This window comes from Hesperophylax consimilis, chromosome 3 (genome assembly GCF_061612785.1).
Source record: "Hesperophylax consimilis isolate HC1 chromosome 3, BYU_Hcon_1.0, whole genome shotgun sequence".
NCBI classification, from domain to species: Eukaryota; Metazoa; Arthropoda; class Insecta; order Trichoptera; family Limnephilidae; genus Hesperophylax; species Hesperophylax consimilis.
Window position 1 is genome coordinate 30,913,981 of NC_142838.1, and position 19,605 is coordinate 30,933,585.

At 34.5% G+C, this 19,605-nt stretch overlaps 1 protein-coding gene across 2 annotated transcripts in view; it reads left to right on the forward strand.

Moving 5' to 3' along the window:
• The window catches only part of LOC149425260 (uncharacterized), a 282,468-nt gene that overhangs the window by 217,606 nt on the left and 45,257 nt on the right, over window positions 1-19,605 (forward strand). For both annotated transcript variants that reach the window (XM_089650268.1, XM_089650269.1), the window contains exon 7: window positions 4,350-4,574. In XM_089650268.1, the coding sequence (XP_089506394.1) occupies window positions 4,350-4,574 (225 nt within the window). The remainder of the gene's footprint in view (window positions 1-4,349; window positions 4,575-19,605) is intronic.

Sequence of the window (19,605 nt, forward strand, 5' to 3'; positions counted from 1 at the left end):
CTTAGGTGTCCACAACCTAAAGTGCATAATTTCTCCTACAAAAGCAAAACCTGCCACAAATAACCCCGTGATAAGCAAATACATTAGACCTTCGATATGGTCCATCTTTAGTGGAATTTCGTGTTCACTTGTCTCCGTGTTGTTCAAACTATTGCTGAGCAAGGTCTTCAAATGAAATTTCAGTATTCCTGCTTCGTTAAGATATTGAATTTTTCGACTAACAAAACACTTATATGGTGAATTCTTCCGTGTACCAAAGACGATTGCATGATTCATTACATTGGGAATTAATGGATGTAATTCCCTTAAAATAAAATCACCATCTTGACCAGTATCAACAACCACATACTTTTCCGACATAAGCTTCAACATTATTCCATATTTTTTTGATGTTAACATCGCCTTCACCTTTTCATCATCATCGTGTATATAAACGGATGATCGAGCAATTTTCTGCAGAGCGGTGTCGTTACTATTTTCAAAAAGTGTCCTCATTTCCAAACTAAAGTTATTCAGCCATGTAACATTGTGTTCTACCATATCTTCGTAAGTTTGTATATCTTTTGAAAATAATGGGCTCATCATGTAAGTTGTATACATGGTGGTATAGGCAATTCCGAAAAATAGATTTATCCAGAGCCAACTTACGACAAAGAATCTCATGGGTGATTCTGTTCGCTTTGGAAAAGTGTAAGGAACTGCTAGTATTGATATTCTCAGTATTGACCAAACACTATATTCTATTTTAGAAAACTTGTGTTGGAAATTAAAATATCTGCTAACTTGTTTTTGATTCATACTCTTGGCAAAAACACAAGCAAGGATTACACCAAGGGCGAGCATAAAGATCCAGAGAAACCAAGTATGTTCATGAAATGGTTTCAATAATAAATACGCTTGAGATATTCTTCTCGGATTTGGTGCAAATAACTTTGTTGTTAGAAAACAGTAGGAATTGGTTGGCTCAACCTCAGCTCTGAAAAAGTTTCTCAACCATATAGAACAAGCAGCAAACTCAGATGTCCCTCTGGATATGTCTTTCATTGTTTGTGCCCAACGCATTTCAATATTATTTCTGAAAACATAATTTATGGGTATTGTTTTGTTTAGTTCTCTTAGTAAAAAGACTTCCACTCCGCCAATTACATCGTTTCTTTCGCTATTCATTATTACAAATGGTGGACAATGGAACAAGCTGACATTTACCGGCTTCTCGGGCTTCACTGGTGGACTGACACATTTCAACGGAAATACGGTTAGCTTTTGATCTTTTTTGCTTATGAGATCTAAATTATTCATTGTAAAATTATTCATGTATAATAAATCCCATATTTCCACAAATTCAACACTCGTTTTACTTCCAATCAGAGTTAAATCTCCACTGTTTTGTAAATGTACCACCACTTCAACGATCCGTAGTCCAGCGCGTTCTGAATAAGAATCATACGCTTGCAAAGATACTAAGCTATCCCCCAGTAAAATAATCAAAATCCTTTTCGTAACATGCGGAACGATTAACGATTTTTGGCTTCTTGCGAACAATTCATCCAGAAGTTCTGCATTCTCCGTTATGACAATGGACAGGGCGCACACCGTGTGTTTGGAGATGATGGCTGTTTGAATATCGTAGCCATAAACGGGACAGTTTTGATGTATTTCACGAGAGATTTCATTTCCGTGGGGACTTTGATCATTAACGATGTGGAAGCAGCGCTGGCACTTTGGCAGCAGCATTCGCGTGATTGCCAAAACACTAATACTCTCATCCGTCCCAAAGGACCAACACTGCACGATAACTGTGAAAGTTAGAAATAACTGTTTAAACACTAACATAATATAACTTAGCTTCCAAAGCTGAGGCTAAATTTATCACATCTATTTAGCAGTAATAAAAACCCAACTATCATCGTTGTATTCAAAATCTTACTGACATCATTTTGATCTGGCGTGTTTAATGCACTTCAGTGCTGACAATAATTTATTCCCGCCGTGTTAATTCATATAAGTGGGTTTATTGATTATTTACAGAAGTAGGTTTTGATGTACCCTATTAACTGTTTTTCACATACCTTCCCAATACACAAAAATAATATTACTCTTTTTAAAATAGTATGAAATTGATTTTCTTCACGTTTCAGAATTTGCTGTAGATTAATACTAAACACGGAAGTACGATCCAGGTAAAGCGCTTAGTGCACGTTTAGATTGTTATCTTCATCAAGTAATAAAAATCACTAAAAAAACATCTTTGTAGAAACTTTTTCGGTCTTAGCACTTGCGTAGGCTCTTAATTAATATTTTTAAATATATTGAGTGCAGTTATACCTCAATAGGTTAAAAAAAAACAAGAAGACTGAACGGCGCGATAGCGCCGACTGAGGGTAGTTCCATTCAATAAATACCTAATTCTACGGACGCGGGTTGATTGTTAGGATTTTCGTGAGAAGGATTTGAATGTCGGTTGATTGATATGTCCATTACATGTCAACTAATAAACGTGCTATGATTGCGTATACCGTAGGACACTGTTGTTATTTTTACATGAATTTTACAGCATTGTCGTCGGACGGAAAAAAACTGTCACACGTGATAATAAAGCAACAAAGGAGAACTCAGTAATATTGTCTGATTTTAAAATTAGTCTAAAAACAAGAAGTCGAAACACCAAAAAATCAATATGTTGTGACGAAATCGGGGTATTTCAAAGTTTAACAATGTTCTGTGCAGAGTATTTTAACAAAATAAAACATAATTTTTTTAGGAGTTGAAAAAATGGTTGGAGTTTGGTGGCAGATTTTTTATTACATCTTACGGGTGTTTTGATGAAAATAAATAATGAAAAAAAACTATGAGTAGGCAATGGTTCTTTAAGCTCTTGTGTTTTTGTAGTCCTCTCACATATGGAGAGCCTTATATTAAATTGCGCCAAACATTCTGCATTCGCTTACTGAGCGGTTGCCTTCAGTGACTTCAGCGCCCATGAGATGATTTAAATTATCCAATTATTATTAGATAGCTGGAATAATAGTTATCAAATATCTTATTAAAAAGTATTGGGATTGTTGGTAAAAACAACATTTTCTGTTAATAGTAATTGTGTAAGAGTTTTTTGTAACCCTGCAATGTTTATCTTTCTATTGCAAAGAAAATAATGTACATTTTTACAATTAATTATTACATTTACACATATAATTAAACCCATTTTCCATACCCCAACTTCCAATTTACAATCATAGTTCATCAGGTACATTCGACAATCCTTATAATGAATACGACGTTAAGGCTCCGTAATAAGTGTTCAAAAGGAAGAAGAAGATGTTATGAACGGGGGATACGTAAATTCAAATGTTAGAGGGAGCGCTCTAATATAAAGGTTTTTATGGTACAGCAACCAAAAATTTACAAAAACCACGTCTAAAAAGTGTATTATGCTTATTTAGGAAAATTTCGGATTTGTTCCAAGTGCAATACAAAGTGCTCCTTTTGCTGGTCGCAATTATCTACACCTATCGGCAACACGGTTCTCATCTTCAACTTGAATATCCTTCTATTTACGTTTTTTCCCCTCTAAAATAGCATTTCTGTCGCATCCTTCATCATCTAGTGATATTTCGATAATTATAACGCCTTCAAAAATTATATAAAAATTAAAAATATGCTCAAAAATACTCGAACACAATGACATTGCGTGCTCAAACATAGCTAAAATTAATATCTGGTGTTATTAGAGTGACATCATGTCATTAAAAATTTAAAAAGATGAGAAAAACTGTAGCACCTCGTAAATATTTATCACACAAAATTGGTATGGAATGCATGAGATCCTTTACCAGTATTTAGTACCACGCACTTGTTGGTTTTAATATTTGCATTGATAAATAACCCAATGTTAAACTCAATAATAAAAAATAAACTCTTTGATTAACATGTTAACTGCAATAATAACATGGTGAATTACCTAAATAATTGATAAATTGTTATTAATAAATAATTTATGAGCAGAGTTTGGCTTCGTTGTGGGCGCAACATTTTGTCAGCTTGTAATGATGCCCTAGTGGTAAATTTCGAAAATACAGACCAGTACGGTTTAGATATGCACCCGCCAGTCATTGTGGGCGGGTAAACCAGGGAAATTAAAAACCGTTTTCGAGGAATATTTTTACAAACGGACCCTCACGATCGTACAAGCTGATTCTGAAAGGGTTACACATAGACACAGAGTTACATAGATACACCACCGATTTTTTTTATTTATTTGTTGTTTTGACTATCTCCACATTCCCCATAGTAGGTAGGTACTAACGTTAGATTTTAATTTGATTTTGTGTTAACGGATTTTCATATTTCAGGCTACACCGGCAAGAACTGCCAGGAGGAGGTGGACCCCTGCAGCTCCTCGCCGTGCCAGAACGGGGCCACCTGCTCCGGCAACGTGACGCAGTTCCGCTGCGACTGCCAGGGCGGTTTCTCCGGCCTGCTGTGCCAGCACGCGCTGAACGAATGCGAGTCCTCTCCCTGCGTACACGGAATATGCATGGACCAGGATGATGGATATCGTTGCTTCTGTCAGCCAGGTTTGTACAAAACTATGATTTTTACTCGACCGTTTCAAGATGGTGGCCAATATAATGGTTCACTAAAGATTATTATTTCGAATGTGAAATCGTCTTGTTTATTTGGACTTTCTTATTCGCTTTTTTTTCTTTATTATAGTACCTACCTGCCTGAAGAAAGTTTAAAAAAAGAGTTGTCATTCGAAAAATGACGTTTCTTCGGACAAATTGTATAATTCCAGAAAAAAGGTTAAATGAAATATATGATTTATACTTAAGGCGATGCAATACGTCGTGTAATATTTTGAATAGAGCCGCCATCAATAAAACTCCTTACATATATGGCGATAAGGCTTAAATTTCCGCTTAACACCATCCAGCTGTTTTGATTTAGGCAAGAAAAAAACATGGCCAAAAAGTGCCTTTTATTTTATTTATTTACATAAACATTTAAATGTTTTCCAAGCATTTTTTAAATAACTTAATTTGCCACATTATACAATAAAACCATAACCGAAAATGGGTTTGTTATTAGGAAATTTTGAACTTTAAAGCAGTATTCGTAGGTCTTATAAATTGTTTTTTTCTGTGCTTATAAAAAGACTTTTTACTTATAAAGTTTGCACAGCAGGCCCTGGGATAACTCTGAAGGTCTTTGCTTTAATAAAGTATGATAGGTCCTAAAACCATGTAAACAGGGGAAGATAGGTTACTGAGACAAGGCGCGTGGCGGCACTAAACCGGGTCCAGTAGACAAACTGGTGATTTACTGAGTTTAGTTGTTTAGTATCGCATATAAATAAGCACGTCGGTCAGAAAAGCTGTCACCGGCTGCCGCAAACACGTCCCTCTAGGCTCTTTTTTGTGAAAAATGCGTTCATGCGCTTTTGAGATGTGCACAAATCATTCTCGATCATGAACCAAATCGGTTTCTTATATAATAATAAGTTTCTTTCCATCCGTATGTGCTCAAAAATCACTAATTATTTCAATGAATACAATTTCACAATAATTTTCGAATAAAATAAAGTGAGACAGCGAACTCAGAAACAACATAAGAGTATGAAGGACAACTTAGTGACAGTACGTCGTATTCTACTACTCTGCTCACTCGTTTGTTCGACGGCGAGCAAGTGCGCGGCGAGTATTCTGAGCATGACCCGATACAAAAATGTTCGTCACTTGCGATGCTTGTCATGCTTGCTGCGAACATGCTCGCCAGTCAGTGGGCCGTTTTAAGCTCCCAATTGAAGTCGCAAGGACGCAATATAAACTGTATAGTCGTTAGAAGTTAAAAAATATATAGTCTTTTCACCCTTACACATTCTCTGAATGGCTCTCTTTATTTATTATTGTTTATTGCGGTATTTTAAGTAGGTACATAGTTATCTATGTCCTAATACAATCCTTATATCATATAAATAAAATTATAATAACACATTTAAAATAAATCAATCACATATTTTCGTAATTTAATTTTAAATGTTTTTATGTTTTCTTCTGATTTTATTTCTTCTGGTAGCTTTATAGCTTTATAGCTCTCCAAATATCTTTCTAATGCGTTCCGTTAATTTAACTACGTATGATGTTACTTTTAGCCAATTCATTCACTCACACAAATTCTTTGTGGCTATCCTTTTCTCGCGCGTTTCGCTATTCGATTTCAATCTAGAAACAGGAACATGCCATATTTTTTGTAAATAGTATAAACATAATGCGTCTTTGTATTTATGTCAATGTATAAATGAGCGTTTTCGAACTTTTGGTCACAAAACACGTAAAAATGTTCGGTCCCGAAGGTGTTGCTAGAGACTGTTCCTCGGAGCATCTTCTATTGAAATATCGCTTACCTATTTTATAAAGCTGTTATCCGTCCTTTAAGATGGGTATATCAAAGAGATTTCGTTGACAGAAATTTAAAACAAGTTTTTTTTTTCATGAAAATATGGTGATGATCTGGTTTGGAAGATCGCACAGACCATCAAGAAAATTCAATTCCCTTTATAAAAAAGGTTGATTGACTCTGTTAGACAAAATTCAGTCTGTACAGGGGGCGTGAACAAATATTAATCCATCAAATCACCCAAATACATAAATAAACAGAGGACCTACTGAAGATATCATCTGTCTTTGAGGGCTGTCCAAATCCTGTCCACATAAAAAAACAGAGGACCTACTGAAGATATCATCTGTCTTTGAGGGCTATCCAAATCCTGTCCAGATAAAAAAAAAAACAGAGGACCTACTGAAGATATCATCTGTCTTTGAAATCTCTCCAAATCCTGGACACGTAAAAAAACAGATGACCTAATGAAGATATCGTCTATTTTTGAGAGTTCTCCAAATCCCGTCCACATAAAAAAAACAGATGACCTACTGAAGATATCATCTGTCTTTGAGAGCTCTCCAAATCCTGTCCCCATGGTTTCCAGATCGGCAGCGGCAAATAGTCAGCACCATAATTTATCACTTTGCACCATGAAAAGAACCATATTTCGTGTCCAGCTCTCAAGAGAGTAGAATTTTGAATGCAGAATCACACATTGCAATTCAAAACTTTGTCTTGCAACAATAATTACTAAGTCGGAAAAAATTGGTACGAAAAAATCGACCAAAAACTGGACTAGCAGTGCCTTCTCGTTAAAAAACATCATCCAAAATAAATCCTACTGTTTAAATGTACCCAGGTAAAGGGATGTCATTATCATGTCCCTGTAACAGAGTTGAATCTATAAGACGACCAGAGATTTTGGTACTATAACTATTTGTAATTTTAAATTTAAAATATTATTAAACAAAAAAAAAAAAAATATCATCCCAACAACAAAAAATCTACAGCGCTTCTCCAAAATGTTTGAACAGACCTGACCAAACTACATATTATTTATATCCCACAATAATTATATATTTATATCCCACAATAATAATTCTCCACGCCGCATGAATTTAATACATTGCCATATTTATTTCCATCCAACAAATAACTGAATAAATAATAACGCTTATCGTGAAGCAATTGTCGGTGGTTACAACCTCTAAAGCGTCACGATTGTATGGCCAGCAAACATTGAATGCATTAAGGAATTATGAAGCCTTTACAACATTTCTGCACCAATAACACTTACGTCTCAAATAATTATTTATTGGGGAAGGTCGACATGACATCCCATTTGCAAATGAACATTGGTGGAAAGACGTTTACAAACAATTTTATTGGAATAACTTATTTGATAGATTTTATTGATGGGTGTAACTTTCAAAAGTTATGACAATAAAATTGAATATTCATTTTTAAATTTCAATGGACTCCCATATAAATAAAAATCGGATATATTTATTCAAGACACTACCTAAGGTTACAAGTCTAATCATTCAAAAAGATAGCAGCCAAAAATATTGTGAAAATTATTTGAAGTTGATATTGTTAATTTTTAAGGTCAAGCGGTTATAGGCATTGTCCCGATAAGACAGAGATTCTGTGTTCGATTCCAAGCTGAGACCGTTACCTTTTTTATTTTTCTGTATCTTGTTCTGTTTCATGTTTTGTTTAGATTTATTAACATTATCTTCTTCTTCAATAATGTATTAGTAATTATTACCAGACCTTCAGTACTATTTTTCTAGTTCCATAAAATGAATTTATTTTTACGCTTTTTTGGGGTTCCCATAATAACTCAACATGTTTTTAGTCATGTTTATTTTGGCGACCGGATAACTCATCAAAATGACAATTCAACACGCCTAAAAAAAGTGTTATAAAGTTATGAATAGTGATGAAACAAAAATTAGGTTAAATAGGTTACATATGTAACTGTATAACCTAGTTTTTGTTTCATCACTTTTCGTAACTTTATAACACTTTTTATATGTGTGTTGAATTGTTATTTTGAGGAGTTATCACAGAACCATTTGTTTTTACCACGATGTGGATAAATTAAAACTCCATGCTCAAGATGGAAATGACGTTGTTGACTATCGTATTATGTATGCTTTGATCCACAAATTTATGTTTCCAATTTTTAGAACGCCAGAGCTCATTGTATGATAGTTTTGCTAAAACTAATTAAATATTATTGATTGAAGAAATCTTTTTAGCAACTTTTTTACAACACAGGTCTGCATTATTATCTAATTTTATAACCGCTCTAGTTCTTTCCAAGAAGCAAAAGATTTTTATTTCATGTTCAATTGTTCATTCTTACTTTCTGGTTTTATTGTATGCTTTACTGGAGTTAAATCTAAAAAGATTTTTTTCATTTTATATTGCTCTTTCTCAGGACGAAATTATACAGGTTTACAGGTTTCAGACTGTGGTTAACAATTTATTAACTATGTAAATGTTTAGTCGCTAATAAAAACGTTGTTATTGTATTAACGTATAATAACATAAATTTCTGATGACGTTGCTCCAAATGGCTTTAGCCGTGTTTAGTGACTAGATCTGAATAGCCAGGTACTTCCCCACCTTCCTCTTTCCCTTCCCAACTTACCTTCAGCCTCACAACATCCCCCAATTGGGGATGCCATAGTCTCACTGGCTCCAGACGGGAGCAGTTGGGACTCTTGTGAGGTATTCACTATAAAAAAAAAAAAAAAAAAATAAATAAAAAATGTATTTAAAAAATACAAAAGGTGCCGAATAATCACACGTCTTATAAAATCAAAGATATCCTTGGAACACGGGGACAGCTTCTGAAACATAATATTTATTATTTTTTCGGAATAACCTTTATTGAGTAATACCTCAAATTGTAATATTTAAATATTGAAGACAATATTAGTGATTTTTTTTTAAACGAAAATCTGAAACAGAAAAATCAGAAAAGGAAACGGTCACATCTGGGACTCGAACCCAGGACCCTTGTCTTTCCGGGACAATGCTCTACCAACTGCGCTAATGGGACCCTATCCTACTCGGTCACTTTTAACTGTATCATACTTCGAATAAGAACTACCAACATTGTCTTCATTTTCTTCACCGCACATTTTTATTGGCAACTATCTTTATGTATGATCGCAAGATTCAACCCGAACTAAATGCAATCTTAGACAGCGTCTTTTTAGATAAACCTATCTTATTGTTTTTATTTTTAATGTGCGACATCTATGCCGTTACATTTACGTTACGTTTTTTTACATAATATTTAATTGCGTGAAATATTTTAGTAAAGAGGACTGAAGTTTATCAATGTTTTGAATCGTTTAGAAACTTCTGTTGTATCAAAAATTATAGCCGTTGCTCTATTTTCTAGTGCCCAATCGATATATCATTATTTATCAAGCGTGGCATCGTAAACGCATGTAAACCACACGTAAAACAATGAGCGCTCTTCCAATACGTAATGCCGATATTAACACCATAGCACGAACATCATAATAATATCACCTAAACAAGTTGGCAGAGTCGATGCAAATTTTAAGCACACGTTGAACAAGTAGTGGCATAGTTCGACCTTCATGGCTCGCAGTCACGACGCGCAGCGGCCGGTATCGAGTGTACCTAATCGACAGGCTCTGTGACGCCAGCATCGGATAATCCGATTACAGCTTCCTGCATTGTCTGCAGCACTACTATCTATACAACGACATCCCTGTAGCACTGTCTATAGCAGCTAACCACAATGGACCAATACCACGGACAGTGTGCAAGCTTCACGTAAGCTCAGAAATTATTTTCCATGCCATTCACGGATTTGGAGTCTCACAAAATATTTTTGTGAGCAATATAAAACCTTTTTAATTGCTTTGTTTTTAGGCTGTGACGCCGATATACCATTCCAAGACAGAAATAAGTCTATAGAAAAGAATTTGAGATATTTACTTTTTAAATGGAAAAAAATCAACCTGCAAAAACTAAGTTTTTTTAACTATAATACAAATATTTTAAAATATCCTTTAAAACATAGAAAAGGTTAATTCTATCAACCGCGCCAAATACTGATCGGGTGGGACCGACATTTATTTCGCACATTATGTGCTGTAATATAATTCTATCTGAGAAAAATGCTTATAATGTGTTGTGGGTGATTGCCACCAAAAGTTGACGGATTGAATTTTCATCGACAACAAGTCCATCTCCTGAGTTTCAGTTTGATCGGATGCCGGGAAGTGCATTAATTTCGGCTTCCAAGATTTGCCTTCATTACCGAAAAGAAAAGAGAAATTGAAACAAATGTATTTAAACTAGTAATAATAATAAAATTAGTAGGTATTATATTACACCTACACACTGACATACAATTTTGCAGAAAAAAAAATTTTTTTTCCTGATTGAGCCAGCATCTATAGTGAAAATTTATAATTAATTTGATATATTCTTCATTGAATACAGATCATCAATTATGTATACCTCAGCGGGACGAATTATAACTAAATTTTCGAATGAAACAGTATTACTTTTTTAAAGCTCATTTTTACCGGTCTAAATTAATAATCACTTCAACGGCGTTTTATAACTTAATTCTTTTAATCTAAATATAACTTACACTTTATAAATTAAAACTTTCAGCTAAGCTTTATTACTAGTGACTACAAGAACAGTATGTATGAATGTGAATGAGGCAAGGAGTGTGTGGCAAGACCTAGTTGTTTAGCAGTCCTTCCGCTCTGTCTGCCCTTGCTATGAAACGGCGTGGTGGTTAGTTAGCTAATTAGACTACCATTAATACCATGGTAATTTGTTTAGTTAGTTAGTTAGACTACCATTAATACTTATAGCTAGCTAATACAATATATTTATGTCCAAGCGCGTCTTAATACACAATACTGCTTTTAAACTACTTTACAAATGACATATTAACAACCTTACTAAAAAGCTTTATTCAATAGATAATCAACCGTGTACATGAAAACCTGACTAACTGCAACGTAAAATAGAAACTAACATTAAATAGTTCATGGAAAGATATATACTTTGCTTATCCAGCCAAAGAGGGTCGTTTTATAAACGAAATAGAAAAACCATCATTTTATTAAAGAAATTTGCGATGCAACTTTCACTACACTTTTTATAAATCTAAGTTCGAAATAACCTTGCTTTTTCCGACAACATAAAACTATATTCACAATTAGACATTATTAACTGTCGAAAGACAACGCAAACAAGTAAATACATTGAATTGGTCATTTTAATAGAAATTCTTTAAAAAAACATATTTTAAATCATACTTCGCAATTCACAAATGTTAGTGTCATTTTACCGGGAAAGATCAGGCGCATGCCCCATTCTACTAGAATGCAATGTTACCAGTGCAATCTTTCGCAGTGCAGTCGGAGAATTTTTTTTTGTAATAATTCGAAATAGAAATTATACAGTATTTGTGCAATGTCTAACAAAACACTGTTTACCGGGTGAAGTGATTTTTTTATTGGCAAGGCTGTAAATATTTACATAAATTTACAAATGCGAGTTATGATTATTGCACGTCTTTTCAGTGGTAAAGTAAAAAAAGGCTTTAATTTAAAAAAAAATATCAACCATAACTTCTGAAATATTCCTAAAACGACCTACTACAAAGGTGAGATGTGTATAAGTTTTCAAACATGTAGTTTTCTAATTCGGTATCAATTTGATTTGCAAGGGTAGTGAATAAGATATGTGGTCGTGTTCACCATTGAAAAGGATTTTATTCACCCTCCCCATTGGGATTTTGTTTCCACTATGCTGCAGACAGTCCACTTGTCAATGTTTGCTAACTTTTTGCCAACTCCCACAGTTTGCAACAAAGTGGGCATAAAACCCGACACCTCCTCTCATGGATTTTGTGTTTAAACCACGTAAACTGCTACAAATAAAGGTAGAGGCATCCAGATTCCAGACATAACTTGAGACAGTGTTTTTAATTAAAAATTGAAATCAGTATTATTGGAAAATCATAGCGGGTCTAGAGGTTATCGATAGAGGTCAGGATTTAGGTTTTCTATTTTTGAATCGTGGTGGAATTTCATTATAAAATCTCAAACATAACTGTAATTCAGGTCCAGTCTGAAGATGAAAAAGATTTTGACTTATTTACAAAAAATTCAAATTCATTTAATTGATGAATTTGTGTTATTTCACAATTAATTCATTTAAAATAATATATGTCGTGTATTTTTTGCGGTACGTTCCAACACCACCGTTCAGAATTAAAACGTTGTTTGAAATGGCTTTAACAGTGTATGGTTACCAAAACTTAACAGCCAGGTTCTTCCAAAACTTCCTCTTCTCTATCTGCTTCCCTTCCCCACCACATTAAGCCTCACAACATCCTCCAATTGGGGATGCCGTAGTCTCACACGCTCCATACACGGATTTTTGTACGGCATTCACATAACAAAAAAATTATTACACCATTCTATTTTCACCATGCTCTACGTGGCATTTTCTAATTCATATGATGTAACAAATCCTATATACATAAATATTTTGTGTCAATGGACAAATAAAATAAAGTTTTTTTCAATGAAGAAAATGTCTCGAATAAAAACATTGGAGAATGTATATCAAATTAAAGAAAACATTTTTTAAGCCGATATCGGTTTCAAAAAATTGTGCAAAAGTGCTGCCTTTCCTCATTTGTAAAATCTTTGATGCAAAAAGACGCTCGAATATTAATTTTTTGCAGAATTTTTTTTTAATATAAAATAAATTGTATATATATATATATATAAGCATCGTTCAACCGGCTAGCCGGTTTGACTTCATAATTAGACTTACACGGTTTTTGATAATCGCGTCGCTTTAAGAACGCGATCGCCGGGGAATTACACCACCACTGTACTCGACTTCTGCACTATAGATTCGAGACCAATTACCGGTTGCCGGGCGAAACCACCAAATCCACGCATCGTCGGAAACTGCCGGGTAATGACGAATAAATTGAATTACCAACGTTACGCCGGTGACTTAAATTGGCGTATTAATTTCGAGCAATATTTGATTTGAATTTCGATGGATCACACATACTCGTGTGCATATTAGTGTATCAGTATAAGTGTTAATATTACGGGTGCATGATTTTTGAAGGGTTGCAATTCATTTCGGATAAGTTTAAAAAACTTTTCAAAAAGCCGTGTTTAAAACGATACTATTGATTGCAAGTGTTTCTATGCTTTATTCATAATGTTGACGATCCGTGTGTGCCTTTCAATAAAATTAAAAGAATGGCATTTTTATTTAAATATCTAACTTATTTACGAGGGTAACCGCCTATTTGATCGTGATCAAAAAGATCGTTTGCAAAAGATCGTAATTATCATTGGATCGTATTATTTGCTTACAAGCATTTGCATATTATTTGCCTACGACCATTTTTTCTTACGATAATTTTGCGTGCGATCATTGGATTTCAATCATTTCGTTTACGATCATTTCGTTTATGATCATTTCGTTTACGATCATTTCGTTTACGATCATTTCGCTTACAATCATTTTACTTAGGCATTACCATTTACAAGCTATGAACCATCCATTCATTTGATTTTGATTATAGTACAATATTTTGTCACTCAAATCACGTTCGAAACTGTGTTGTAAAATTAATGCAACATAATATTAAAAATAAAAATATTTCTCGAACAATTTTTTTCAATCATATTTTGTTCATAGATTTCTGTTGCGATTACATTTACGTTGAAATATAAAACAAATGCGTTTCCCATAACTACTTATGGCTTGTTTCTCGTTGGTTCATTTCTTATTTTCTAAACCCTCCGAGACCCGGTGTTTTATGAAGCAACGCCACTTTCAAATTTTTTTCTACTTGAATATATTATAAGTTTTAAGCGTATTATGCATATGCATATTGAATTGTTTTCTTGTCATTTTGTGTTATCCTGTGTTGTCCTACAATAAACAATCCAAAAATCTAAAAGGGCGTTATTTCATTCTTTATTTTTGAACAATTTGCTATCATCAACGTAAGTTTTCAGGGGGTTATCATAATATTATCATCACAACACTTTACTAAGTAAGCACCGAACCTAGGTGGATTTAAGCGCCTTAAAATAATAAAATGAACATTTAAAAAAAAATCGATTTCTTTGGAATTACTTTTGAAGGTTAAACCCATCAATGTAATATGTCATTAAAGAAGAAGATAATACTTATAAATCTAAACGATTATGAAATTTTTGTTGTTTGTTTTTGGGGTGTTATGCCGTGTTGCGCTAACTCCTTCTTTTGCCGACGTTTCGGACTGCGTTGCAGTGTCCATCATCAGGGCAGATCCGGTAGATCCGAAAATGCTTATGGCCGTGAGAATCTAAAAAACTTACATGATTATGAAATTGAATATTCATGTAGACTTTTAAAAATAGTAAAAGGGTGTCCCGTATAAATTAAAAAAAAATGTATATCTGAGACACTACTAGGTAGTGTAGTTAAAAATAAATTCGTTGGAACTTTGTAATCAATCAAATGGTAGCACCCAATAATATGATACAATCTGAAAATTAGTTGTAGATAATATTATTAATTCTGAATTTGAAATATGAGATCGACAAAAATTATGTATGATAATTAGGTCCTAATGGCCGGGAAGACAGAGATCTTGAGTTCGATTTCCAGTTAAGACCAATATTTATTTTTTTATTTTTCTGTATCTTGTTCCGTTTCATGTTTCGTTTAGTTTTATTAGTATTATGTTCTTCAATAAAATATTTCGTGGCTTCGGTGGCTTAATTTGCAATAAAATATACGCATTTTTCGATGTAAATTTTGTAAATAGTAAAAGTTTGAATGTAGGTTCATTATTTATAAGCGATCGAAATGTTTTTGAGAAGCTTTTTTTTTTTATATTAACTCCACACAGGAGGCCCTGAAGAAAATAATTTCCCTCAGGGCCTATGTCATCTTTGGGGATGCTGTGTGGAGGGTCTTTTTGTGGAGAGGAAGGAGTGAACATGGGTCTTGAAGAGTCCCATGTTGTAGGAGGGAGGAAACACAGAGGCCGGCAGTTCGTTCCACAGCCGAGCTGTTGAACTTAAGAACGAATCGTAGAAGCGACCCGTTCTCATGTGACAAATGTCAACCGTGTACAAATTTTGGGCGCGCGTTTGGCGTGTATCCCGACTACGCACCGGTGCCGAAGGGATCAATGACGCTAGTTCCTCAGAGAGCTGAATTAATATTGCAGTCTGAAATGCATAATATAACAAAATCATTTAGTAAATACCGCTCAAAAGTCCCCACTGCCAGTGAGACTATGGCATCCCCAATCGGGGTATGTTGTGAAGCTACAGGTAGCGGGGAGGGAAAGAAGACGAAGAAGAGGAAGGTGGCTAGAAATAGGTTATTGAGATATTTTCAATTTTGAATGATAGTATTTTTCTATGGAGAAGTGACTGCTGTCAGTTTTGCTCCCGCAAAAATCCTTTTTTTTATAGTTTTCTGCGCGTAATAAATAGTGAAGTCTGTTGTAAAGGATTATTCCACCTTCTTGGTAGCATAAGCCAACTGAACTGCTAAACTGTGATGATTTTCTGTTGTTTTCTGGAATAACTTCTAGTGACTATCTCAATTAGTGTTTTTATTGTGACAGAAACCTACAGGAATTACACAGTGCATTATTTCTTCATTTCCGCTCTTCTTTATATCCATCGAAAAATAAGTGCGACAAAACAATTCCGTGCAAATAACCTGTCTGTATCCTAAATAATTTATCCTACATAACCTAATCTAATCAACCCAAACTGTCATAAACATCTACAAAAGTTCGCGCAGGCGCACTGCAAAGTGAAAGTGATAAGCTTTTTGCGGTAAACTAAATTTCAGGCGCAGAACTTGCAAATAACAAACTTGACATTTTGTGATAATCAGTTTGACGTTAAATAGGCGTAACGTGCAAAACTCCGTTCTAAAGTTTAAAAAAAATCTGTCAATATAAGTATGACTCTCGATAAAGCAGAAACGAATGAGTCCGCTGTTTTGTTGCCGTCTGCGACCGACCGTTTAAATGAGGCTCGGGCTCTCCAAGAAAAAATAAAGAATATGCTAACCATCAATATTTTAAGCAAAGAAAAGCGGACATCCCTCATGAACTATGTCAGTGGCATTATGGATCACCTGGAGGCTACGGTGCAAGTATGTACTTCTTCACCGAAACCATTGGAAATGGTTTTAGAATCCATCAAATCGCTCTCCACTAACATTAACGAAATTAAGGCTAAACTGAACAACAATATTACGTACGCGAATGTCACAGCCAGGCCGAGAACTACGCAACAGAGTCACGCTGTAGTAATTAGCTCAGATGACCCGGGAAAAAATTCTGATGACTTGGACCAGCTAATTAAGAAGCACATCGATGTTCGATCCCTTGGAATTGGTGTATCGGGTATGCGAAAAACAAATAACGACAAACTAATTTTTAAGATGGCCTCACTACAATATAAAAATGATTTCAAAGCGGAGTTGAGCAAAGGACTCCATGGACAGATAACAGTGACGGACGGAAAGCAACTCGATCCGCTTGTTATAATAAAAGGACCGATAAAAGGTGCCTCCGACGAAGACTTACTCAAGTCACTTCAAAATCAAAATAAAGGGTGTGAAATAGATTTCACACAAAATTTAAGAATCAAATATAAAAAAAACCATAGAAACAAACTTCTGTGTAACGTTGTCCTAGAAGCGTCCCCTACAAACTGGAAATCCTTGGTAAACGCTGGACGAATAAACGTCGGATACCAACGGCTTGTGGTCGAAGACCAATCACCGCTGATGCAATGCTATCAGTGCCTAGGTTTTGGTCACACCCAACGCTTCTGTACAGAGAAGCTAACTTGTTTTCACTGTGGCGAATGTCATAAATATGACATATGTCCCAACAAGGCGAAAGAACCAACATGTTCAAATTGCAGTGGAGGTACGAGAAACCACCGGGCAACAAATCCAGAGTGCCCACTCTGGAAGCTAATGGATGAGCGCTTCAGAGAAAGGGTAGACTACGTGGGCCACTGTTAAAGGCAACATAAAGGAAAAAAAAAGTTTCAGTATACAAGAATACACTACTATAAATTCCTGTATGCGTATTATGTACATGAACGCTAGAAGCATCAGAAACAAAGTAGACGAAATCGAAGAAACCCTCAAAAACATTACACAAACAGTACATATTCTCGTGATTACGGAAACCTGGCTACGTAAAGGAGAGGAAACTTTTTTCAATATTGCTGATTATTCTGGAATCTTTGCTTCCCGCGAGATGGACCGAGGAGGAGGGGTCGCCATCTACATGCATAATACACTCAACAGTAAGAAGATCGAAAAATGCTGCAGCGAAAATAACTTTCTAGGAATTACAGTCATGTCAAAAAGTATTAAACCTCTAAATTTGTATGTTTTTTACCGTAGGCCGAACTCAAATATAACAGATTTCTTTGAATCTTTCGAAATAATATTAAACAATAACAAACAAGACACATTACTTTTTGGAGATTTCAATATCGATATCTCAAAAGACACTGATACTACACGAAGATATATTCACACCTTGAAATCATATAACTTTTATCTATGTAACACAATGTTTCCCACAAGGGTAACTAATAACACTAGCTCGTTGATAGATCACATCATTACAAATAGGACAAATGTTTCCGGCACAATTTCAAACATTGATGATCCCCTTAGTGACCACAATATACTTATATTGGATTATGAAAATTCCTTGAAAAACCTTTCCAATAACAGATCCGCAATAAACCTCACAAATGCTTACAAAATAAATTATCAAAAATTAAATACTTCACTTAAAACTTGTAAATTTGATCATTCGTCTGATGATGTAAACAAAAATTATAATAATTTCGCTGACTATCTCCAGAATGCTATAAATTCAAGCAAAACAAAAGTAAAAACAAATACAGGCGACAAAAGACTGAACAATACTCCATGGTTTGATGCTGAACTTGATAGATACACTTATTAAAAAACGAAATAGTATATTTAAACTTTGGAAACAAAATCAAGAAAGTATTCCTTTGACAATAGAAAAAAATAAAGCTCGTAATACTGTCACCAACTATAGAAGATACATTAAATCTAAATATTATACGAAATTGATTAATGAAAACATTAATAAGCCACAACGAACGTGGAAAACAATCAATTCCATTCTATCAAATAGCTCGCGAAACCCAACAATAGCTTGTAAATCTCTAGTCATAAATGACAAAGAAGTAAAGGGACCAAAAGAGATTGCAACTGCATTTAACACATTTTTTCTCTCAGTTGGGGAAAGTTTAGCATCAGTCATAAAATCTTCAAAAACTGATGTAAATACGATCTACACGGAACCTCAAGCAAAACAATCTTTTAACATGATCAGGACAAATAAAAAGGAAATCTTACGGATCATATCTAACCTTAAGTCTAAAGCAGCAGCTGGTTCCGATGGTGTAACCTCTCTCCTTCTCAAAAACTGCAAGGGTGAACTGGTGGATGACCTCGTTTACTTAATAAATCTCTCTTTATCAAAGGGTATATTTCCAGATAAACTAAAAATTGCAAAAATTATTCCTGTACATAAAGATGAATGTAAAAAAAATGTCCAAAATTATCGTCCAATCTCTATACTTCCAGCTATCTCTAAAATTTTAGAAAGTGTCATTAAAGAAAGACTATTGAAATATCTCGAAAACAACAAAATTCTCACGTCAAAACAATATGGTTTCAGACGACGATCTAACACTAAATGTGCAGCCTTCGATTTTATATCAAATCTGCAGAAACATATAGATGACGGTGATTTTACGGCGGCAATATTTATTGATCTAAAGAAGGCGTTTGACACGGTGGATCATAACGTATTGATCGAAAAACTGAAGCATTTGGGTATTGTTGGTACACCTCTGGAGCTTTTCCGATCTTATTTATCAAATCGCTTTTCGGCAGTAGAATTTGGAGGAGAAATGAGTGAATTAGGTAAAATAACATGTGGAGTACCACAGGGATCAATTCTTGGACCGTTGCTATTCCTAATCTACGTGAATGACATAACAAAGTGGGGTATTAAAGGAACTATACAACTTCATGCTGACGATACGGTAATTTTTTACAATAAACTGA